The 25,727-nt window shown below is 31.3% G+C and overlaps 2 protein-coding genes and 1 long non-coding RNA gene across 4 annotated transcripts; 1 reads left to right on the plus strand and 2 right to left on the minus strand.

The window, feature by feature from the left end:
• Positions 1–817: 817 nt before the first annotated feature.
• LOC145331518 (methionine-R-sulfoxide reductase B1-A-like) lies at positions 818–3,875 on the minus strand. The gene is made up of 6 exons (XM_080176208.1): positions 3,720–3,875; positions 2,974–3,033; positions 2,495–2,553; positions 1,923–1,963; positions 1,531–1,628; positions 818–951 (listed from the first exon to the last, which is right to left on the minus strand). The coding sequence occupies exons 1-5, from the start codon at positions 3,755–3,757 to the stop codon at positions 1,551–1,553; spliced, it is 276 nt and encodes a 91-aa protein (XP_080032334.1). The 5' UTR covers positions 3,758–3,875; the 3' UTR covers positions 818–951; positions 1,531–1,550.
• A 3,987-nt stretch (positions 3,876–7,862) lies between these two features.
• On the minus strand, positions 7,863–9,747 carry LOC145332824 (uncharacterized). Of its 2 annotated transcripts, XR_013884324.1 has the most exons (4): positions 9,554–9,737; positions 8,950–8,994; positions 8,218–8,271; positions 7,863–8,056 (listed from the first exon to the last, which is right to left on the minus strand). It is a non-coding gene; the product is annotated as an uncharacterized LOC145332824 (long non-coding RNA). The 2 variants fall into 2 exon arrangements; XR_013884325.1 differs by lacking the exon at positions 8,950–8,994 and having other exon boundaries at positions 9,554–9,747.
• A 5,312-nt stretch (positions 9,748–15,059) lies between these two features.
• On the plus strand, positions 15,060–24,148 carry LOC145332005 (uncharacterized). The gene is made up of 14 exons (XM_080176912.1): positions 15,060–15,192; positions 16,070–16,126; positions 18,079–18,122; positions 18,579–18,668; positions 19,183–19,237; positions 19,547–19,603; positions 20,369–20,382; positions 21,007–21,077; positions 21,574–21,620; positions 21,765–21,824; positions 22,233–22,280; positions 22,614–22,661; positions 23,458–23,648; positions 23,876–24,148. The coding sequence occupies exons 1-14, from the start codon at positions 15,118–15,120 to the stop codon at positions 23,958–23,960; spliced, it is 942 nt and encodes a 313-aa protein (XP_080033038.1). The 5' UTR covers positions 15,060–15,117; the 3' UTR covers positions 23,961–24,148.
• Positions 24,149–25,727: the final 1,579 nt, after the last annotated feature.

A 25,727-nucleotide genomic window follows, 5' to 3' on the forward strand; every position in this document is an offset into this window, starting at 1 on the left:
AAAAGAAAAAGTAAAAAAATGGGGGGAGGTAATTGTTTCTTCATGCGTTTTCTCATGGGGGACCGGGTGGGTGGTGGTACCCCTTTTAAAATAGTTAAAAACCTTGCCATAACCAATGAGAAGCTACATTGCGAAGGAGAACCAAATCGGTTTAGCGTTAGCAAGATCCTAAAGACAGGCAGATATCCTGTTACTTTTAAATAAGTATATATAGATTTGTGTCCATAAAAAAACTTTGCAAAACAAGATTTTTTTCTTCAGCCTTTTTCTTCCTTTAGAGAGGTTTAAGAATAAGGCATCATGTATATGTGCTTTTAGAGGTATTACACAAATAAAAAATCTTGTTTTAAGAAAATTTAATTTATGCAGAAGAATAAAAAATAAAAGAGGTGGTTGGAGGCAGGGCTTGGCAGCCGCCTATAAGCCTCACAGAAATCAAACCTTTACAATTTTAAAGCAACCAAACGGGTTTGAATCTGAGGCTGTTGAGTCCTGGTTGTTGGTTTTAAAGGGTATATTTTCTTTTTTTAATTTGAGTCCATAATCACAGAAATATTGAAATCTAAGTAAATGAAGTTTTATGGTTCAAAATTAACAATAAACAAGGAAGTTTTAATATTATAAATTAACGTTCTTGGACCTAGAGGAGGAACATAACCTAATTATACATTTACTGCAATAGATAATTTTTTTTTCTTGCCCTGAAATTTAGATATGATTTAAAAACAATTGTAAAGATTACTACAAAATAAAATCAAAATATTGTCAAATGAACATAAATCATATTGAAAAAATCCATTTTGTTTGTGTTTTTAAAAAAATTAATTTAAGTTGTTAATTGAAACTATTAATTTTTTGTGAGGATTCTTCTGCATTATTTAACCTCAGCAAGATTTAGCTGGCATCGAGCTTGATACTTCACTATCTTTGTCATCCTTACCAGCGACAAACCTAAAATTAAGAAACAGCTACTACAAAGCAAAGTGAAAGGGGACAATGGGCTGTTTATTACACTAGTCCTCAAAGTTTTATAATAGCATTTTCTTATTCGTTGGCTGAACAACTTTAGGGACTTTAGTGAATTATGATTTGTTGATTCATTAATTTAAGCGTTCAAACGTTTCAACCTTAATTTTAATCTACATAGGGGGTAAGTTTGTGTATCATCATTGTGGTAGTACATTATTTTTTGTAATGGCAATTGTATTATCCCTTCAGATTCCTGATAACAAAGTGTTGTTTTAAAGTTTTTACTAGAATTGGCTACATTAGTGTTTTATCAATGTTTAATGCTTTCTTAACGTCACAAAAAATGCTCCATTCCTGGATGACCCCGCCTGGTTTGCTGGCATCCTGTATCCGCCAAGATTAAAAATGGAGATATTTAAAATGTATAACTACCAGATTTAAAAAGTAAATGGGACAGAAAAACTGGAAAGGTTGCCTTTTTCGCCCCCCTCCCCCTTTAACTTCCATTCTTTTAGAGTTAAGATCACTGTACGTACATAGTTGCTATGCAAAGAAACTTACTTTAGTGAATGACTGAATATTCAAAATCTGGATTTTCCCTTCGGTCCATCTCCGATAAACTCATGACCCAGTCCATTACCACAGCTACCACAGGTTACCTGGATAGATAGATAGATAGACAGACAAACAGACGGATAGATAAAAACATAGATAATTAGATAGAAATTTGTAGGTATAGATAGAAATATAGAGATAGATATAGAAAGATAGATAGATTAATAGAATGACAGATAGATTGATAACTAGATAAATATATGGATAGATAGATAAAAAGACAGACAGAAACATAAATAGATAGACAGACAGAGAGAAAAACAGGCAGATACATAAATAGATTAATAGAAATATATTGATAGATATATATAATATATTTATATGATAGATAGATTTACCTTTAATGCTCCGGGTTTTTCTTCTCTTTTAGCTACTGAGTCTAAAATTTTTGAATAAATTTTTAGAAACGTTAGTCTTTTAACTGTTATCGTTCTAATAATAACAGTTTTATTGAAATCAACTGATGTTTCAATTAATAATAACGTGTAACGAGTCCTTTTAAAAAGATGTTACTATAACTCTGCTAGACGCGTATAGATATGAGAAGGAGAATGCCTAGACACTTAAACAGCTAGACATGACAATCATACAAAGTGCTATTGGTATAATCTAGATATGTTAAAAATAAAAAATGTAAATCATATGGTTAATTCTTATTCCAAAAAGGGAGCTTATTATTGCTACGCTCTTTTTTTTGACATATTTGTCCTTAGTTATGGTCACTGTATATCATGTGCTTATTTATATAGCTTATTATATCTGCGCTACTTATGGGCATGATTGTCCTTGTCTAACTATACCTTCTGTTGGATTGATAGAAAAAGTAGGCCATGGTGATTCATGGGTGTATTTAGATAGCTTATTATAGTTGCGCCACTTATAGACATACATGTCATTGTTCAAACTATACCTTCTCTTAGAGTACTAGTAAAGGCAGGCCACGGAGAATCATGTGTGTATTTGGTTTCACTAAAAATATAAAAAAAATAGGATGACAAAATCCATAGAGGCAAAGCTATAAAAGGTAGGACAAACGATCAATACTGCTTGTAAAATGTCAGAAATTTTTCTTTTAAAAACTATAATAAAACAGGGGAGGTAGAATTTAACCCCTTACCACCTAGTGCCTCTAGAAGCCTCCAGGGGCGCAGACGCGAGTTTATAATATTACGATGCGATGAATATCATCGGTCTGTAAATTACACTGGTACCCAAAGTTTGATAACCAAGTTATCTTATATGTTGGCTCAAAAACTTTGGGTACTTTTATTCTATTTTGGTTAGTTGGTTTGAAACAATAATTGTCTAAACTTTTTAACAAACAATCTTAAATATAGTAGGGGTAACTTTGTTTATCATCATTGACATATTTGGATGAATATAAGTTACCTTGAAAAGAGTGGATGATCACATTTTGAGCAAACATAGATTCCATGGTCAAAATGATCCCTACAATAATTTAACAATTTGATTCAGTTTTTAAAACCTGCCAATGAACAAGAAGAACCAGGGCTCGGCAGCCGCTCGTCAACTTTGACAATTTTATAAACCTGACCCAAATTATCAATCTTTCTTTAAAAAAAAAAAATTTAAGTATCCAAACAGGTGTTAATTTTAGGCTTAGTCGCGGCTGTTGACGGACGGATGCACAGAAATATAAAATTTGTAGAGTAGGTGTGCTACAAATATTAGAATTAACAAAAAGTAATCACGAAACCTATTACTCTTTATAAAATTACTACAAAGTAGAACGATATCTGTCTGTCTGTCTGAAGCTTAAGATCTCAGTAACTGCTAAACTAATTGGGCTCTACTCTTAAGAGAATTCACCTACTAGTCCCATTATAATAAACTTCAGAACTGATTCAACTCTCCCTTTTAGGTAAGCTCCACAAAAGACAAGGAAATGTTATTAAGTTTATTTTGTTTTTAGATTGAAGACTTGGAATTATTTTAGGCCATTTTTCTGTTAAATTCTTGCCCATTTGAAAACAGATTCCCTAGATGCTATGGATGCAACCGCTAGTCTATGATACACAGTAGTAGGATTTCTGACATAAGCCTAGGTTCTCATAACCTCTGAACCGTTTTAAAATCCTTGTAGCACCTTTCTTTTGGCGCCCTGGTCTGTTTACCTGTATTTTTCTCCCTTTTTCCAAGCACAAAACGACATTTTTATGTATTAATTATATCATTTCTAAAAAAAACTTATAAACTGCAGTAAAGTTAATGATATAATCAAAATATTTAAATTTCCTTATCTCAAGTAATTGTTTAATTTTATAATATTTTTTGTAGCAAGGCTAGTCTATTATTGGCTTTGTCTGTCTATTCGTTCGCCAGTCTGTACGTGGCAATTAATAAACTATGAATTGTTTTTTTATTATGAAGAAACGCCTAAGTAAAAGCATCAGAATAGGGAATTATCTCTTCCAAAAGCATCCAGTAACTTTCAAGATCTTTGGGTCATGCTTGAAAATAAAGTTAAGATTACATACATTCGTATTTCTGAAGGTTTTGTGGTTTGCAATCATTCTTCCTTTATCTTTCTTTTCTTCCTTTCCTTTTTGTGACCACTGAACATTTTCTCTATAACTAACTTTGTGCGTTTGACCATCCATGATTGTTTTATGCTTTCCTACTTTTGGATTTTAGCAATCTTGTTATTTTTAGCATAGCTACTTTAAAACAATCATCCAATATGAAGCTTCTCTTTTAAACGAACAGGTTAAAATCCTTACTAATCTATCCTTATTTAAAAGTAACAGGATGTCTATTTGAGTGTATGTGTGTGTGTCTGTCTGCCTGTACCGACTGATCTCGCTAACTGCTGGATTTATATGGTTATTCTTTACAGTGAAGCTTTTCGGTGCTTGCTTACATGTGAAGACCGGAGCACCGAAACCCCCCCCCCCCCGCTTAGTTTTGACAAAAATCAAAAATAAGGGGGGGGGGTAGTTTTTTAACCCCCCGCTTAGTTTTGACAAAAATCAAAAATAAGGGGGGGGGGTAGTTTTTAACCCCCCCCCTTAATTTTGAAGAAAATCAAAAATAAGGGGGGGGGGTAGTTTTTTCACTGTACAACACGCCAGAAAGTTGAGTGAGGTAAATCAAGTAAATCCAGTATACCAGAGGGGAAACCTTATTACAGGGATATTATTACATAGGGCTTGATCCTTTCACCGCATGTTCCTAGGGTTACTAATTAAAAATTGTTGACTTTATAACTTTAGCTTGCACTCTATGTTTGCGTTAGATCCTGCCTCTAGCAACATATTCTTATGTTTATTATTTAGTATCAATGATTTATATAAACTTATGCTATATGTAAATATTCTTAATCTGTCATTATCACTGTATTTTAATATGTTGACTGAAATAAATATTTGATGTTTGATGTTGATGTTGATGTTTCATGTTTTGGGGCATAATTTCCTTATTTATTGACTTTGGCCAGTAAAAGGTTTTAATTTTGCGCAAAATTAAAACCTTTTACTGGCCAAAGTCAATAAATAAGGAAATTATGCCCCAAAACATGAATATCCCTGTAATAAGGTTTCCCCTCTGGTATACTGGATTTTCTTGATTTACCACACTCAACTTTCTGGCGTAATGTACAGTGAAAAAACTACCCCCCCCTTATTTTTGATTTTCTTCAAAATTAAGGGGGGGGGGTTAAGTCTTTGCCTTGCTGAGCACTTTTCCTCCTTGCCTTTTCCAGACATTAAAAAACTACCCCCCCCTTATTTTTGATTTTTGTCAAAACTAAGCGGGGGGGGGGGGGTTTCGGTGCTCCAGTCTACCACATGTAAGCAAGTACCAGCTTTTCATTGGTCCTTGAAGATTTATAACTATTTTGGGGGAAGGTAAGACCACCCTTCCAAGAGAAAACGCCACTGGAAAAAAAATATCCCTGTTAAAAGATTTTTTGTAGCCGCTAATATAACTACTCATAAAATTTCTGCAAAATAATTCATTGCAGTACACTGTTAAAAGTTTTGAAAGCTTATTTTTGCTTCGCTAATTATGAACATAATTGTTCTTGATAAAATTAAAGATCAAAATTCTGTTAACTTAAAAATTATAATAATTCTATTATCAATGTTTATGCAAATGTATAACTTAACATTGAACTTGAATAATATAAACTAAAGGAAAGTATAAAAGAAAGTTCAGTTTTTAAACATATTTATCCGTTTTTCCTTTTCCAAATTTCTATATAAAAATGATACTTTGAATTGTTTAATTATACAGATCTCGAACAAGCTGCACCAATAAATTTTAGGACACTTGAGTTTTTTGGGGGGAGGGTAGTTTAACCTTTATAAGAGAAATGTCGTCTAAAATCATGTTTCATATTCCAACTTTTCATGATTTTTATACTAAAATCAAATATGGATGGGAGACAGGTCACAGGGATCTAAAGGGATAGTGCAATGGCCGACAAATTGATGTACATCATCAATGATTACCTCTTCATAGATTAAAATTAGTGGTTGAAACGTTTGGGACACTCAACTTAATGAACCAACCAATTAAAATTCAATTAAAGTCCCCAAAATTATTGAGACAACGAATAAGAAAACGTTATTATAAAATTGTGATCCTCTGCTAAGAAAATCATTAGATATGTAAAATTGAAAGTAATAAGTACAAAAATCTTTTAAAAACTTTCTTTAAAGTAAAAGAATTACAGAATAAAGCAGTAGAAGGAGGAACATGGTAAATTATTACAAAAAATAGAATACTAATGTCGAATAGTTAGATTATTTGGTGCTTCCCCAAAAAGTGCATTTCGTGCGGTGACCTGAATATTTTAAAAATAAATATTGAAAATAATCTGAGATGTATTCGTTCTACATTCTATTTGAGTAAATTATTCGAATTTAAAATTCAAACCAGTAAACTTACTTAATGGTCATAACTTAAAGTATAAAAAGGTATTTCAGATTAACAGAAAATAAAGAGCTACGTCAATTTGATAGAATAATAACAGTAAAGTGTTTTACAGAGAAATCCGAGAAACTGAAAAAAAATATTCTATAAAAGCCACGCAAATAAAAAAAAACATGTTATTTAAAATATTTAATTTTACATTTAAAAATCTGTCAATTGGAAAGAAGTCAATTATTAATTATCTAGCAGCTTCGATTATGAAAGTCCAGAGACAAGTTCTACTAATATATTCAAATTTTATTTCAATAGTTTTTATTTTAAAGAATATGATTCCCTTTCCTGGGTAAATATTTAGTACTTTTGGCCTAGGACTTTCTCTAGGCATAATTTAGTGCTTTCCTCACAACTTTCTGGATTTCCTTATCCTAAATATATACAAACTAAAATATATGTGTATGTTTGTCCAGTATGATCTAAAAAACGGCACTTTTCTGGAACTCTTTGTACTGGTCAGGTCATTGGCTTTTAGAACCATTACAAAAGTAACAGGATGTCTGTTCCTATTTTGGGGGGAGCATTTCCACCCTCTCAAGAGAAATTGCCCATGGCAAAAATAGCACTACCAAATTTCTAAAATTAAAATTTAAGGGGCTGGGATAAAGTTCTTTCGTTCTATTTGAAGTGCATTAGCGCCCATGAAATGCATAGCTGCAAGTCCTAATATGCTTGACGTCTCTAGTTTGACGTGCTGGGGTTGCAGACAGGCACTCTCTTTTGTTGAAATTTTACTACTAAGAATATAATTCAGAGATCCTAGAACCATATCAGAAGGGCAGAGAGAGAGGGGACAATAGGCTGTTTATTACACGAGTTCCCAAAGTCCAATTATCTCGTTTTCTTATTTGTTAGTTTAAAATTTGGGGACTTTAGTGAATTTTGATGTGTTGGTTTATTAAGTGTTCAAACGTTTCAACCAATAATATTTTTATCTTCAGAAAGGGTAATTTTGTGTATCTTCATTGGTGATGCACATGAATTTATTGGTCATTGTCCTATCCCTTTAGTTCCCTTTCATAAGGGAATGTATGATTATTAAAGTAAAATAATAGAGATGGCACAAACTAGATGTAACTCTTCCCACGGCACTTTCAATTAGGTCATTGAATATCAGCCAATGGTGTCAGAAATATAAACACAGTCAAGTCGATACAAAAGCTCTAGAAGCAATTTGCTGGCAGACAAAAAAGGTCCCCACAACTTAGGCCAGGAAGTTGTCTTGGTTATACTTCTATGCTTATACATTTATTATATAGTTTAATTTTTTGCTTAATATTTTGTAATACAAGTTTCACTAATAGATAAATACTATTTTATAATTATTGATTTATTTCTTTAAAGACATTTCCTGCGCTGTATTACATAATTAGTAGTTAAAATTTAGCAATTGACAAGTAGACCATAAATAATCTATATGTACATTTATATATATCAGACACTACTTCTCTTTTGGAGTAATCTGTTTTTCCAAATTCTTTTGTTTTCTAACCCTCAGCGTGTTGACACCATCAAATTTTTCCTGAAAAATATCTCATAAGAATCATAGTAAGGTTTTTCATGACAATTTTATAAAAAAAATATTTCAAACACTTTCAAATGAAACATAACCTTATGTTAATAGGTGACAAAGTCAAATTGAAAAACTAAATATTATAAGAATACTATACGTTTAATTTTTACCTGTGTATCATTTTTCAGGGTTTCAATATCAATGTTGATTTTATTATATTTTGCCTAAGAAAATGATAATATTTTCTATTTTAAAAACATATATACTAGGTACATAATATTATAATACAATTACATCTTAAAGTAATCTCAAAAAATTCATTGTAATTTAAGTTACTAATTTTAAAAAAGAATTGTATTCTATACATTTTAGACTGTTATATTAGTATACATTTAAACTAAAATATTTTTTTTCTTACTGAAAAAATAAAAAATATTATTTTCTTTTACACTGCACTGCGGAAGATGCAGCAAATCTTTTAACCCGCGATCATGGCTCACACGTAGCGTATCCGCTCGTCGCTGGAGAGGTGATAGGTTCGAATCTTGAGCCGACACTGTGTCATAACCCAAAAACGTTAAAAATGGTTCCTACTGCTCCTATGACTGGTGCGCCACATAAATAGTAAGAGTAAGGGGAATATCTTGGCTCACAAACAGTTGCAACTCACTAACATGCACAGTTAGGTCTTCTCAGACAAAGGGTTGGTTGTTTGATGGAAGTTACTTAATCTAATATCCTTGGGTGTACTGTTAGAGTATCGCATCCCATTACTCGTGGATGATGCTCTTGATTATCTAGTACGTTCATCACTTAAAATCGAAGGAGAATACCACCCTTACGAGGTAATGATAATGATACACTGCATTATGAAACATTTAGAAACCTTTCTGAATAAATACCTCCATAGTTTCCTCTGAATTGGCAATCCTTTCACTCACTCCTTTCTGATATAATTTTTATGTAAATGAATTTGTATAAATTATTATTTATAGATTTATAAAAGTTTAATTTTTGCAATTTTAAGAATAATCTTACGACATAAATACCCCTCTAACCTAATTTTAAATAGCTAATCTACTTTATTTTAAGATATAGAATTTTTCCACAAAAACCTTATTATCCACTTAGAAATATTTTTTCTCAGAACTTTGACTCTGGCAGAGGGAGTGGTATAAATTTTAAAACTGAAAAAATATTTCTAAGAGGATTATACCAAAAAGTCGACCAACCCTCAATTTTAAATTTTAGTTTTTGAAAAATAAACAAAAATTGAGTAGGGTAATTTTTTCTATGGGCGTTTTGTGTTGGGAGGGTGGTGGTAACCTTCCCCAAAATAGTTATAAACTTTCCCAGGTTCTATAAGAAGCTACCCTGTATAGGAGAACCATTTCGGCTCAGCGGTTAGCAAAATTCGTCGGTACAAACAAACAGACAGAAGGATAACCTGTTACCTTATTATAAGGATTCTAACATGTTGCAATAAGATTTTAACTTTAAAACTACCTTTTGTTTGTTAACAATCTGATTAGAATAAACAGTTGAACAGTATACACTGCATGGTGATTGCATTTTTATTGGATTTCTAAGAAAATTTATAATTATTTAAACTGATGATGATTAATGTTGCTTGATTCACTTCACTAAGAGAAGTCACTCTTATGATTCTCCAAGTAAAGTTATGGTCTGGACAAAGGACTTTTTTTAAAAAGCATTGAATAATGTCCTCATATTGTGGAAGATTTCTATAAGAAGCATTGTCCAGAATATCAAAATGGAAAAGCAGCTGCCATCTAAGGAATACAGAAAATATGGTGTTGAATTGAATCCACTCTTAGAGTAGACCTGGACATTCTGACAGATGATTAAACAACTCATGGATTCTAAAGATGTATCAAGAAGTCTCATTAAATTAAAGCAGATATTACGAAGACTGGTGCCAACTATGAAGAACCTTCATGTGCCCGTCAAGTCAAGGCAGAAGACATATTATCCGCAAAACTCTACGTTATAACAAAGAAACTTTAAAGAGCCCTAAAGCTGTTAATACTGCCCAAGAAACTGAAACTAAATAAATGTTTACTTGGATTTATTTAGTTTTTGGGGGGCTATTTCAAAATTAACCAGCTACTTTAAAGGAAACAATATTAAAATGTAGGCAATTTATTGTAGTATTATTTCTCAAGAATTAAACAAATTTGGTGTAGAATAGTCTGCAATTGATAAAAAGAACACAAAATATGAAATAGTATCAATTTGCCTTCAAGAATAGTAATTTTAAATTTCATTGTCAGTAAATACTATAACAAGGATGACAACATCCATAAGTAGCGAAGCACAAAAAATCATGGATGGAAATACGTAAAAGTAGATTTAAAGTTTATTTATTAAAATCAGGAATAGATTGGAGAAAATAAACACGAAATCTTGTTTTATTTTGTATAACGATGTCGGTCAAAGTAAATGGGAATGTTGTCAAAAAATTTCAGCATTCTATCTTTTATAGGAGCTGAGTAAATCCCATTTCCCCCATAGCGTTACGGACTGACGGACTGACTGACTGACGCACAAAGTGAATTATAGAGTAGCTTCGCTACTAAAAAGTGCAAATGTGGGTAGCAGATCCTTTTATGTTGATGTAATTTCAGAGACTAAAACTTATAAAAACTTTTACAGGTGTAAGAACTAGAACATTTTATTGTAAAGAATTTCCTAAGGTTGCCTGTGGTCCAAAAATCTAACATCTATTTACCCCTATACTTCTTAGAGGAGGAAGGGGAGAAATAAGCACGCATTGTGTGCATTTTTACTCCTATCCCCACTAACCCACCCACTTAAAAAACATACAAACTTGTAGGTTTTTTATGTCCCAAAATTGTAATCATGGAAAGAAAACGAAGTAGTGTGTTTTCGTTGTATTTTCACAGTAGCCTTGCGTTGGCCATAACCTTATTGGGCCAATTCCCTAACCCTGCAGGGCAATCATTAACATTTACTTAGCCTAACCTATTATAAAATAACATTTCAAAAGCTACTGTTATAATACGACGAAACCCACTACTTCATTTTCTTTCCATGATCCCAAATTTTTTTTGGAAGGATCTCGCTAACCACAGAACCGATGTAGTTCTCCTTTACAGGGTAGCTTTTCATAGGCTCTGTGAAGGTTTATAACTATTCTTGAAGAGGGTACCACCACCCTCCTATAAGAAATCGACCCTAGAAAAAATACTCCCCCACCAAAAGTATTTTATTTTCAAGGCTCATCACGCCTTATTTACCTCTCCAAATGTTAACTATCCCCCCTTTCCACATATATTAACCTACAGAAAGTAAAAGCTTGGACGTGTTTGAAGGTAGAAGAGTGGGATAGTGTTTGGACCATAAGCTATAAGATGGATAATACCACTAATGTGTATAAGATATCCAGGTGGGATAAACAGACCAGAATAATTTAACCTAAATTTAAATAAATGTATATCACCTTTTGTGCTTATTAGTGCAAACACATTTAATTGATTGACCTGATATTTATGTTGATTACAGATTTATTCGTGGATCGTGGCTACGCCCCTTTGTGACGATCGGGGTAATCAATAAACAATTAATTTTAGGTTATTTCATTTATATTTTATCTAATTCCAGATTTACAATCAACTAACTAAATATATCTAGAATTTTTACAATATTATAACAGTTGTTCTAAAAAAGGAAAAATAAAAGTGTACAATTTTCAAAATATGATGAAATTTTTACTCTAAAACAAGTATTTGAATTTAATTTTAAAAACTTTATTTTAATTTTACTTTATTTTAAATAATTTCTACATTTTTCCATAAGAATAATTTAAATTTAAAATTAAAATCAAACTAAGGTAACAAATTAGTTACACCTTGAGGCACTAAATGTGGAGGAGGAAGGTCTACCCCATACTTTCAATTTTAGTTTTCAAAAGAAGAAGTATTAAAGTAAATACCAAAAAAACCGCCACTGTATGACTTACCGGACTTCCCTTCGTACAACTGTAGCGAAACCTTTTCTTTTTAAACTGCAATTGAAAGAGGGTGTCTACATCCCACCCCTCCCCCCACCTCTAGGGCCCCTAGATGCATATAATGGTGTAGCTGTTAGTATTAGAATAAATGAACTTGACTTAAACATCCTAATTGTAGTATAGCTTCTCTTTTTTTTCTCCTTGAAAAGTCACCCTCATGAGAAAGAAGTAAAGACTTATGATGACTTATTAGATTTTATGGCAGTTTAGAAGCGCAGCTGAACTTTAAAGTAAAATATGTAGGTAGGTACGTCACAGAGATTATTATAAGAAATGTTCAATTTATAATTCTCATTTTCTAAATTCCAACATTATGAAATATTCATTATAAATAAATGACCGGGCTAACATAAGTAGTATTGAATTTATTATATTTATTTTAATATTCGTGGAAAATTGTCAGCATACCGATGCTATATATAATTTTATGTATGGCTGAGAACTGGTTCTAATCCAGCGGATATTAATCGGTTTCAAATCCATACTGGAAAACTATTTAAAATAAGCTGTAATACATAACTATTTACATAAACAGATGAACAAAGTAAATTATTGTGTAGAAATGCGTGAAATAAAATGTTCCTACAGGCGCGCGACGCGCGTTTATAAGTTATTTTTTTTGTCAGTAGTAAAAATATATCATCAAAACAGTGAAGGTCGCTATAGTACATTTTTACATAAGAACAATTAAATGCATAAGTACTAGTTAACTATAAATTAATAAAAAATAACAATATTTTGTAATACAGTGATGATAAATTGAATAATGCAAAAGTGCATTTGAAGTGTTTTTTTTTACTTTGAAAAGTTTACATATTAATAAAACTTTAATTATAAAGTAGAATGAAATATTCAGTAAATCAAATGTTAAACTATTAGTTAAGTAAGGATAAAACCCACCTATGATCATTCTTATTTTAAAGTATCAGGATGTCTTTGTGTGTGTTTGTGTGTGTTTGTATCAAAGGATCTCGCTAACTGCTGAACTGATATGGTTCTCCTGTAGAGTGTAGCTTCTTATAGGTCTGGGAAGGTTTGGGGAGGGTACAAACACACTAACAAGAGGATTAATAATTGACTACCCAACCTCAAGTGCCCCTAGAGGCCACAAATTGTAAATAAAGTAGTAAGGTTTTTTAGTCAGAAGCTTAATATTTCAGTAACAACAGAACTGATTAGCTTCTCCTTTTTTCGGCAGCTTGACACAGGTCTTGGAGTGGTTTTAGGCTATTTTATTTCATTTTACGTGCGGGCGTACGGACAAACACCAAAGTAGCGAAGCTCAAAAACTATAAATAGACAACTGGAAATGATCTATAGAGTATGTAATAAAAAACTTCAATAACAAAAATCACGAAACCTTTTAAAATGTATATTGTATAATGTTTTTTTGAAGCATTGAGCTAATAAGAAAAAACGTTAAAATCTAAAATTCGATTTAGCACCCCAAAAAAAAGTAAGTCTTTAAAAAACTTGGTCAAAATATGAAGAATGTTGACTTAATTAATGACTAAAAATCTAACCGTTTATCTTGAACAGGAGTTGAGAAAATCACAAAAACTTGAAAAACTAGGAATCGATCTAGCACCCTAACCAATAAAGGTATCTTAATAAAAATAGGTGGAATTATGTATAAAGTAAACTTATTCAATCCCTGAAAATTTCAACTGTCTATCTTGTATAGGGATTGAAAAAATCATGAAAGCTTAAAAATCTAGGAATCGATCTAGCACCCCAACCAATAAAGGCATCTAAATAAAACTTAATCGAAATATGTAAAATCTAAATTTATTCAATCCCTGAAAATTCCAGCCATTTATCTTGAACAGGAATCGAGAAAATTACAAAAACGTAAAAATCTAGGAATCGATCTAGCACCCCAATTAACAGACAGACGGACAAAACAATGTATAGATTAGATGGGCATATGTCATATGAATCTTCACTAAAAATTTCCGCTGTCTATACTGAAAGGAGCCGAGAAAATCACGTTTCCCCCATAGCGTTACGGACGGACTGACTGACTGACGGATGGACGGACATAGTGAATTATAGAGTAGCTTCGCTACTAAAAAATATATCCTTTTAGAGTATGGCTTCCATACCGATTGATATCAGCTGGATTAGATCCGGTTCTCAGCCATACTGAAAAATCGTGTATAGCATAGTATTACAGACAATTTTCCACTATTACTAAAATAAAAATGTAAAATTAAAACCTAATTTTGTTGTCCCGAGCCTTTAACATCCGCGGGAATCTGTCTATAATACGTTGCGATTAATAACTAATCTTATTTTTTTATGAATGTTATGGTATGAATGTCAGCCTGTGCCGAAAGATCTCGGTAACCGATAACCAATATGACTTTCCGTTACGTAGAAGCTTCATGTAGGTTCAGGGAAAGTGTTTATCTATTTCTTCCCCATCCTCACAAAGGGAAATTGAAAGTAACTGGAATTATGTGTGTGTTATGAGCCTCTTAAGATCTAGTAAATGGCTGGACTTATGGATATAAAATATGTAGGAAAGCTTGGTATTAGTCCGAGGCAGATTTAAACTACGTAACATTACTCATGATCAAACAAAAAAATAGCTTAAATCCAGCCGTGTAATAATACTAAAATGAAAAAACTCTTAATATTGTAGTGTGCTCGTACCAGCTGTTTAGGTGCTCCTAAAGACAGACGGACATAAATCCTGTAACTTTTGTTTATAGTATTATTATAAAGGATGTAGAATATACGTGGATATTATGACAGGGGAAAAATTCATGTCAATTTATTTTGCCAACATGGACATCACTCATTAGTTAGTTCGTTCATCAAGTAGGAGGGGAATGGATTGGGTCAAGGGGGTGGATGGGGATAGATCGTTATTTTAGCCAGCTTCAAGTTTCACTTTATTCGAGTAAATGATAATCTGGTGTATGATCCGAGTAATAATATATTCATAATTATTAAAAATTTAATGTTTTCAGATGTCTTTAAATAAAGATTTAAGCAGAAGTGGGTTGAGATGAAAAAGTTTAATAAATTTGTAATGTTTTTAACTACAATTATTTGCATAAATGGACAAGGAATAGATTATAAGGTAAAAGGATAGACAACAGATCTATAGTATAGATGTATTGTATATACTGATAACTACCACCCTCCCTTTTTCAATTATATCATTCGTCTGCTACTAAATAATTTACTGCTACTTGGCTGTGTTAATACACACCACACCATTGGTTGATTATCAATGACCAAATTGAAAGTGGGCACAAGGACAGTGTGATGGGGAGATACAGTTATTTAACCCTTTATCCCTCTAGTGTTTTACTCTTATGGATGGATAAGTATAACAAATTTATTAGTAGATAGATTGATTTTTAAATTAATGGATTTATTTTTTAACTAATTGATAGAAGGATTTATGAATAGATATATGAAAAATGGATGTACATATCTATATGAATAAATATAAAAAACAAGGATGACATCCAAAAGTTGCGAAGCACAAAAAAGTCATGGATGGAAAACCGGACAAGTGACTTATAGAAAAGATGTGCAGTGGCCATAAAAAAAGAAAAAGAAAGAATATGTAATAATTAGTATTAGTGAATCATGAAACCTTTAAAAAAATGGTCGACACACCGGCGGACTAAGTAAGTTGTAAGCTAAATTCTCTTTGGTAATGGGTATCTCAACCAAAAATAAGGGTAACCTATCTTAAAAAGCCGCTTAGAAATTTCATATTAAGTGTTAGGGAGTGACGGACTGACGGACAGACAAAGTAAATTTAATGTAGCTTTTCTACTAATGAAGAAATACAGGTTAAATGTAGGCATATTTCATTATTATTTGAAGAATATATATATGTACATATAGGCAGACAAAATACCAAAAGTTAATCAAAAGAAAATATTAATGATATAAAACAAATTGATATTATACTACTAATAAAATTAAACCTTTTTTTGTAGAAAGCTGTAGAGAAATTTACCAATGGACCAGCAAAATATGCACCAAAATGCAAATTAGTGAGTTTTTAGTAGCGAAGCTACTCTTTAAGTAATCAAGATTCTATTTGATTTTTTTTGATTTTTTTCTTCTTCTATCGTTTTCGTAGCATCCTTACTCTTAATTTTAATTCAATCATTTAAAAAATCTTCGCAATTTTTTTTTGATATATTCGAACTTTTCAAAAATAACAGCTACTCTAGAACCGTTCGCTTCTGTAATGTGCTCCTTGTTTAACAAATCTGCCATAGAATTATTTTTGTGATACAAGAGTTAATCCTAGGGATAAGACAATGAATAAAAAATCGATTTTTTTCCCAAGTTGTGTTAACAAGAACCCTTTCTAAAGATTACGGTTTTTGGTTTAAAAGTTTGGACACTGCTAGTTGGAACTAACCAATACATATTTACTCAAATTAAAGCGAACCAATCAATGAAGATTTAATTAATTTACTTAAAGTTAATAAATAAGAGAACGTTGTTTAAAAACTTTGGATCTTCTCCCTACCTTCTTTTTATCTGTTTTATAACCACATCATCTTATTTGTTGTCTCAAAACTTTGGGTACTTTTATTGAATTTGGATTGTTTTGTTCAAAACTAGTAGTGTTTAAACTTTTCCACCAATAATTTTAATCTACAGAAGGGATAATTTAGTGGGCTGTTGGGGACATATATAAGTTTATTGTCCATTTCCTTATTAGATATGAATTATGAACATTTTAAAGGGGGGAGGTGGTAAGGTAAGGTGGTGTTATTTTCAAATACTTTATTTAATTACGAATAAAACTAGAGGAAATTGATACCGTACACATATTTTAAATAGTCAGGGAAATATGTTGCAATTTATCTATTTTTATTAATTTGTACTTATAAATTAGGCGGAGAAACATAATTTAATCCAACGAATATGAGAAGGTATTTATAAAACAATTTTGTCTGCAAGAAAATTTAACAAATACTTAGAAAATAAGATTGAAAATTGGTATATCTTCCTATTATATAAAGTAGTAATCGTTTTTTGTCTGTCCCAAAGGATCTCGCGAACCGCTGAACTGATATTGTTCTTCTTTACAGTGAAGCTTCTTATATGTTCTGGGAAGGTTTTAAACTATTTTTGGAGATGGTGTCTTAACCCCCCTCCCCCCCAAAAATATTTTTTTATTCTTTTGAAACTCAAATTTAATATGGGATGAGGTCGACTTTTCCTCCTCCTAAATTAAGTGCCCCTAGAGGCTTCTAGGGGCGTAGCCGCTAGTAATTGATAAAATATTAGAAGGTATAATGGAGGTACCCAAAGTTTTAGAAACAAGATCTTAAGTCCCAAAAACTTTTATGTCTTTTATTGAATATCAATTGGGTCGTAAAAATTTGCATGATTAGGGGGTGTGAGCTTCAAGGGGTTTATTATAGACAATTAGAAGGGTGTTATTTTAGAGTTAGACAGACATTAGAGTATAGACAAGTAGAGGGAGTATCCACCCATCCTATTTTTTGTCATGGGGGGAGGGGATACACCCTCTACGAGTCTACACCCCACTTTAGCATGCCTTTGAAAAAATATGTTCCAACAGCAAGATATATTCTGCTTAACAAGACACCAATCCACTCACATAACGCACTGTTTAATGGACCATTAAAACGACATAAATGTCAGACATACGTTTTATCATAATGTAACATTTAATTATTAAAAGCAAAGCTACTCTGAAAGTAATAATTAGTAATCTGGGATGGAGGGGAGATTGAAGAGTAGATAATAATGGTACCCAAAGTTTTATAAACATGAATTCTATTTGGAGGGCTTGAAAACTGTGGACACTATTAGATTTTGATTGGTTAGTTCCTGTACAAACTTTTCAACCAATAATTCAGACGATAAATTTGTTTACAATCATTGAGTATGTACATCAATATATTTTGTCTTATCTCTTAAGATTCCCTGGAAATAATAATTATATTATTTTTTACAGGAGCATTTTTTTGTTTATGAAAATGAAGCATATGAAGATTGTAGGTTAGTTAGTTTTTGAGCCTATTGAAAAAAAGTAACACAGTTTTTATCTTTTCCTCCAATTAAGTTATTTTGCATTCCAAGAATTTTTTAAAAAGTTTACACAATTTTTATTCCAAATGCATATAAGTTTTTCTAATCTAATTTTAAAAAGAAAAGTAAAAACTATATTAATTAATTGGGGGGGAGGGGGTCAATTTTTTCTAGGAGTAATTTCTCTGCTACCCTTCCCCAAAATAGTAATAAACTTTTCCAGGACCCATGAGAACCTTTATTGTAAAAGAGAAACATATTATTGAACCGATTGATCTCTAAATTTTAAGAAAGCTTCATAATTTAGGATGTGATTTTTGGATTTGCTTTTGGGCTATTTTTATAACACCAAACGGCTCACATCCCTTTTACTACTGAGCTCCTAGATGCTAGTAGTGCAGCCGTTAGTCTATATTTGATATTTAGTGAGAATCGGCGACAGGGTAGAATGCGCCGGATGGGTATGAAATGCGAGACAGTTATGGAAGAAAGATGCACAGTATATCCTAAGCAAAGGTAAGCTTCACTGTAAAATATACTATGGCTTTGACTTTTTCAAGGTATTAACAACTATACTCTCGATCGAACAAATGGCAATTTGATATCTGGATTGCGTTAAATCTATAATTTAATTTTCTAATAATTATGTTTTTAAATCAGACAAAAAAATAGGGAAAATGTCGAAAGAAAAAAAGGCAAAAAAAGTACATCTTTCTTTTTCAAAATTATAGGTGCCTTTTTAAGCATTGACTCCCCCCTTTCCCCCCCCCCCCCCCCCCACCATATTTAATTTTTTAATCAATTCAAAACGGATGGGATAGTTCTTTGTTGGTTTGTTACTTTAAATTAGGTTAGGTTAGGTAATATGGGGTACCCTCGCAGGGTTAGGGCAAGGCATAGGCAACTCAGGGCTATTCCACATTTGAAAGAGATTTTGGGGATATCAGGGTGAAAAGATCAGAATATATCATTCGTTTTTCTATCATCTATCCCTTTTTGATCAACTTTTTACATAGATACTTTTTTTAAGTTGTGGAGATAAGACGGAAAGAAAATGTAACAAGCAAATGGAACGAACATGTAAGGTAAAAATTGGATTTATTTTTACTTGGACCTTTCACAAGATTATCTTGTACTCTAAATAAAACTTATAGCTGGCTAAAATATTCCCATCCATCCAATTTACCCCATCCTCTAAGCTCCTACTGGATGAACAAACTGACCTATAAATGGTGTCCATGTTAGCAAGATAAATTGACGAAAAATTGTCCCCTGTCTATGGACTAGAAAATCCTTTTAGGCTTCATATAAAAAGAAAAATGAGTTCTTAGAGCTCAAAAATTTAATTCATGTTATTTTTAAAATAATAAGTCATTAAAAAGCTTATTTTTTAGGAAGTAATGTCTGAGAAATGTCGAACTGTACAAGATAGAGTTTGTCAACCATTTGAGGTTGGTTTAAAAACATTAAACTTATTCATTTTCATTAATTTAAAAAGCCTAGATTTTCTTTAATTATTTGGTCCATTATTTACAATACCTGACCTTTTTGACTACAACTTTATAAATGTATTAATCTCATTTTCAATATTGATTTCCAGGACAACAAAATACACTGCGAAGCATCTTATAATATGAGAAGTCCTTAAGCAGCATCCTGCATTAAACAATTTTGCAACAAAATCATATACAATATTGTTTATACTCATAAATTGATATTCTGCTTATTACGTTTTGACACTCTACAAGTGTTAATGTTCGTTTGTCCTACCGCCTACCGTCTCATTTCAGAGTTAGGTTTAAGATAGGTTTTCGGACAAATCAAGAATGTCAGAGGTGGATTCATAAAAAAAAGTTTGCCCCACTAATCGCTTATGGGGAAAATTTTTTTTCGTGATAAATCCACCAAAATCACATTAAAAATCTACAAAAAAAAAAAAAAAATCATAGAAGGGTTATGAACATAAGATTTATTTAATTTTTGTAGATTTTTTATGTGATTTTGGAGGATTTTTCACGAAAACAATTTTGCCCCACTCAGCGATTAGTGGGGCAAATTTTTTTTAAGAATCCGCCTCAGTTTTATGACATTTTTAGGATTGATGAATTATATTCAAGGACTTTCATGGTTAACCAAAAACTAGTATGACTATTATAGATATGTCTTTGTAGTATGCATGTTGTCATCCTTGTTTTAATAAAATTATTATATTTCAGAGACAAGTCTGTACAAAGGAAAGTTTATATAAAACAAAAGAAAAAGAAAAAATGGACGAATATGGATTTTTGGTTTTTGGCAAGAATAGCTTTGCTAAGCTACCTTTTAATAATATTTTTACTTTTATTACAGGGTGTTACTGTTTTTTATTGGAACAAAAAATTCAATCCAACCCACTTTCCCTAGACAGAAATCATCTATTAATAACTTATTTTGTTATTGGCTTGAGAAGTTTTATAACAGTAATCGCATATCCCAATAGCAATAAACAAGATGGCCCTTTCTGTTAATAAGATTTTTTTGGAATATATGCTGACAGTTTGTACAAGATTAAATAAAAGTCCTCAAAGTTTTAAAGCCAATGAATGAGAGAACGTGATCATCAAACTTTGGGGACAAGTATTATTTACCAAGGATATTTTTAATACACTAGTCCCCAAAGTTTTATCATAAGGTTTGATAATCGTTGGCTTAATAACTTAGGGGACTTTTATTGAATTCAACCACTAATTGTAATCTACAGAAGGAGTATTTTTGTATATCATCATTGGGGATGAACTAAGTTATGACCATTGTCTTATCACTGGTTATTTACAGTCAACTATTTATTGTCCTAGTTTTTTTTTCTAAATTTGTTAAAGAGGAAAGAATTGGAGTGTGAAACAGAATATGATAAAGTTTGTAATGATAAGAAAGATGGTTATAAAGGTAAATAATTCATACAAATTAAAGATATTTGAATAAATGAGCGTTGTTTTGATATAACTGGCCACTTCTTTTTTTAAAAAAAGTGTTTACTAAACCAGATCTTTTTAAGTTTAAGATACTTACATAGTTACTTTATAAGCCTATAAAACAGATTTTGCAAAAGAAAATTTTTGGAGGCTTGTTAAGTAAATATTTTGAAAGCTTTTTTGTTAGATGTGTGGCCAATTACATTGTCAAATATATATTTAAAATATTCACTCTAGATAGATTTATATAACAGAATACTGAAAAACCACATATATGTATAATGTACATATATCATCCTTATATAAAAGTAACAGGATGTCTGCCTGGGAGTCAGAGATAGAGAGGGGACCATATCTAAAGATATATAGGGAAAATGAAGAGGGGGTGAGAGAAAGAGAGTAAAAGATAGAAAACAAAGGTAGAAGAGAAAAAAATAATAAATAATTTACCTGAGAAGTAATACTTTTAGGATTCACAAGAACTTGTAAAGGAGAACCAAGAAGAAAATGCCACCAGGTGAATCACTGTAAATCATATGTTTATTACTGATGGACACGCCTCTGACAACTGAACATTTGATCTATAACTCACTTTGTCAGCTTGTCCATCCATGATACATTTATAAATGTAGTGATCCTTGTTTTTATTATTAATATTAAGGTTGAAAAAGAGTCCTGTGATAAAGTAAAGGATACAATGTGTGAACTTCAACCTAGACAGGTTAGAAGATGGACAGGATAAAAGATAGATAGATATGATAATAGATAGATGAATAGGATGATAGATAGATGGACAGGATAATAAATAGATGGATCGGATAATAGATAGATAATCAGCTTAGCAGACCTATAAATTAACAGATAGAAATATAGATAAAAAAACAAAATGGTAGACAAAACGTTAAAAATTTGGTGGAGGCACTTTTTAAAAAAAACAATAAATATTTTTTTTGGATGGGGCATTATTTCTATGGACTATTTCTTTTGATAGGGTGGTGTTATCCTCCCACCATTATTGTTATAAACCTTCCCATAGCTACACTCAAAAGATAACAATATCGGTTTAGCGGTTACCGAGATCTGAAGCTACAGACCGACTTGCTTTTGATGAAAAATATATATGTTTTAGGAATGTTATTCTTCCCCAGATATAGAATGCTCTGAAAATCCGAGTGAGGTGAATATTTTACAATAGATGCTCAAACAAATATAAACAAGTTCTCTCATTCGTTGGCTTGGAAACTTTGAGAACATAGACGTGTGACGTCATAAGAATGAGTGATTATCCATTTTTTGTTTTCTTTCTCACTTCTCCTCACATCTACCTCATTTTATGACGTCACATGTCTGATTTTTGAGCGACTTTCTCCATTTACAAATTACGATATATGATTTATTAGTTTTTCTACACAACCGGTTTTAATTCAGCAGAAAAGAATCGTATTCGGAGCCATACTGGAAAATTATTTGTCCAAAGAACTATTGGTTTTAATGAAGCCTATTTTTTTAGGTTTGTTATGAGTTCACACGACACGATTGTAGTAATGAGGACCAAGAGGTAAACACCCGGAAAAATTTGCCTTCAAGATATAATAACGATTTCCCTAAAAGGACATTGTCGAGCACAAAACTACCCTCTATCTTTAAAAAGAAATTAAATACATAGGGGAGTTGTTTTAATATGTTAATCTTTTACTATAGATTAAGTTAAATCTACTCAGTCTGGGGTCTGTCTACTACATTTGAAACGAAAAAAATAAAAATTACCCTTATAATAATTAGTCGATTTAACTTGATGGATTGACGTTGTGACAGTACGGCCATGATTTAGTTACAAAGAAGCTACACTATTAAACTTTTTTTTTGAAGAATACACACTTTATACATATTTAGTAGCAAAGCCTATATGTAGCTCTTATTTATTCCGCCCTTCCGTATGGCAATGTGTTCTTTGTTGTCATTGAATATTTTAAAGATACCCCTTACGAAAAAGCATTTAGTATAAAAATACTTATTCCGTCGGTCCTGAAACAAATTATCCTTCATATATCTTCTTTTCGCGTATCCTTTTTTTATCCTTCTTTTATTTTTAAACATCTGCTCTATTATAACTTACGTTGTCCATATATAGTTTTTTTGGTGCTTTGCTCCTTATGGTTGTTGTCATCCTTGTTGTTTATTATTTAGAAAGCTTTATAAATTGTTTCTAAAAATCAGACATGTGACGTCATAAAAATAAGGGAGGAGAGGAGAAGTAAGAAAGAAAACCTCTAAAAGAGAGATGGATGCTACCTCATTTTTTTGACGTCACATGGCTGATTTTTTGAGAGACTTTGATAAGCTTCATAATTTAGGTATGTCGTAAAGTGCCCACACAAAAATGTTCACGAGTAAAGAATGAAAAGCCTTACAGACCTCAAAAACCTTACAGACCAGAAACCCCCCATAAACTTGAAACCCCTCACAAACCTGAAGAACCCTATCGGCCACAGAAACCCTACAGACCCGGCAAACAGATGAAAATACAGTGTACTACTAAATACAGGTTGCATTTATTTTAAGAGAGGTCAGGGGTCAATTGAATGTAAATGGTATAATCCTTTAACCCCCATTGGTGGGGGGAAGGGCGGGGGGTTCTAGGATATATTAATAAACTTATTATGGTATTTGGTAGCTTAAACTTACTGTTATTAGCTATAACCAACTCACTTAAAAGAATAATAAGATTGCTAGGTATCTCTTATAACAATATAATTAACAATTTCTTTTTAGAAAAGTTCCAGTTAGAAAAACAAGAAAAGTTTGTGAGCCAAATAAATCAATTTATTATAGAACTAATAACTTTATAAGAATCTAAATATATCATTATTTATAATTTCATATTTTCTTAGTTGTATACCACTCTACAACAGTTATTTTCTTTCGTTTGTTCTTCAATAATAACTTGGCCCGATCAACAAATTTGAAATTGATAGGACAATTCTAACATAAGCAATTTAATGATTAGAGTTACCTGTTACTTTAGATGTTGAAAAAGTATAAAAATGAGCCATGCTAAGCTTTTCTAGAGATGATTATGAATATGATGAAATAAATTTAAGTCTGTTTTTTTTTAACACAAGCAGTTTGTGAATACTAACCAATAAATAAATAAAAAAAACATATTTAACCGGTTCAAAAGTAATTGAAAATGGATAGTGGGACTTTTCATATTTATACTTATTTTGTAATTATCTATATCAATATAAATCTTAAAAAAAGAACTAGGAAAACTAAATTAACAGCAATTTAAACTTTTTAATGCTTCAATTTGAATACTGTTACTTAAGAAATTGGAAAATGATTATGAAAATTACTCTCCACTACCATTATTAACAAATTTATTATAATTTGGAAAAATTTACAATGATTATATAAAAGTATATTTTGAAAGGAAAAAATTTATTTATGCCATTTGAAAAAGGATTGTATTGCGTCAAATCCGTGAGTTAGCTTCATTCGAAAGCGATTATTAAGTCCAATTGTTATTAAATATGCATTTAATTATACTATGCATTTGTCAGTATTAACAACAGTTAGACTTATTCATAGCTTATGACTGAAGCTATCTCACGGATTTTACGCAATACAAGCACAAACTACTTCTCCCTTCATTGACCAGAACAATAAGACCTATAATTTTACTGCATAAAGAATAAATTCATTTTTTTATTTCATGTTGCTATTTGAATTATATTGAAGTATTAAATTTCTATCCATAAAACAGAAAATTTAGATGTATAATATAGTAAATAAAAGAAAAAGTTTTAAAATAATTTGATACTAGCAATACATGCATAATGTGTTCAGATATTGAACTAAAATTTAACAGTTAACTAAACATTTTAACCCTTTCAGGACCAAAAATTGAAATAAAAAATATTTAGATCCTAAAATATTTTGAAGAAAGAAATTGTCAGGGAAAAGATATTGGAAGAATAGGGTTAATAGTCAGAATTCAGATAACCAAAAGAAAGTAAATAAAACATTAAATAAACCTAGCCAATAGCGAGATAATTATATCTAGCCCAACTCTATTAACAGGATAATATGGGCTTTGTCCTGATAATATCTCACAATTCCTGTCAGACTATTATCCAGGAAGGGTTTAACTAATAGGATTAATTGGGGAATTATAATATAATTTAACCAATTTATGCATATTGCCTAATGTTAATGATTTTAAACTATTGAAAACTAAAATTACTGTTAGTATCAACTATACAGTGTAGTGTTTGAGTTAAGACTTAAATTAGTAACACCCAAGTAATGCACAAGTTAGATATTCTTCGCAAAACATTGCAAATATTTTCTCTATTTGTATTTATGTATCAGACAGTTACATTTCTTCAGAGATATCATGAATCTCCAACTGTAATAACTACGTCACATAAAATGTGGGATGAGAGTTATCGACCAAGGATAATGGTTTGTGACAGCAAGTTATATAATGTTACTAGAAGTAGACAACTTGGATATAGATTTTTTTCATCATTTTTGACTGGAAATGTTTTTGGCTTAAACAGTTCTATATCATGGAGAGGAAAACAAAATTTTTCTTGGAGTCAAATAGAATCCTTTCTTT

Source organism: Acartia tonsa, chromosome 11 (assembly GCF_053477335.1).
Source record: "Acartia tonsa isolate MP-2025a chromosome 11, ASM5347733v1, whole genome shotgun sequence".
Classification (NCBI taxonomy): domain Eukaryota; kingdom Metazoa; phylum Arthropoda; class Copepoda; order Calanoida; family Acartiidae; genus Acartia; species Acartia tonsa.

Coding starts and splice junctions, on each gene's coding strand:
- LOC145331518 (XM_080176208.1), bottom strand. CDS start 3,757: ATGTCGTTTTGTGCTTGGAAAAAGGGAGAAAAATACAG. Junction 3,034..3,719: donor AAAAAGGGAGAAAAATACAG/GTAAACAGACCA, acceptor AAATTATTGTAG/GGATCATTTTGACCATGGAA. Junction 1,964..2,494: donor TACTAGTACTCTAAGAGAAG/GTATAGTTTGAA, acceptor CAAAAATTTTAG/ACTCAGTAGCTAAAAGAGAA.
- LOC145332005 (XM_080176912.1), top strand. CDS start 15,118: ATGAAAAAGTTTAATAAATTTGTAATGTTTTTAACTACAATTATTTGC. Junction 16,127..18,078: donor ATGCACCAAAATGCAAATTA/GTGAGTTTTTAG, acceptor TATTTTTTACAG/GAGCATTTTTTTGTTTATGA. Junction 22,662..23,457: donor GTAGTAATGAGGACCAAGAG/GTAAACACCCGG, acceptor TTCATAATTTAG/GTATGTCGTAAAGTGCCCAC.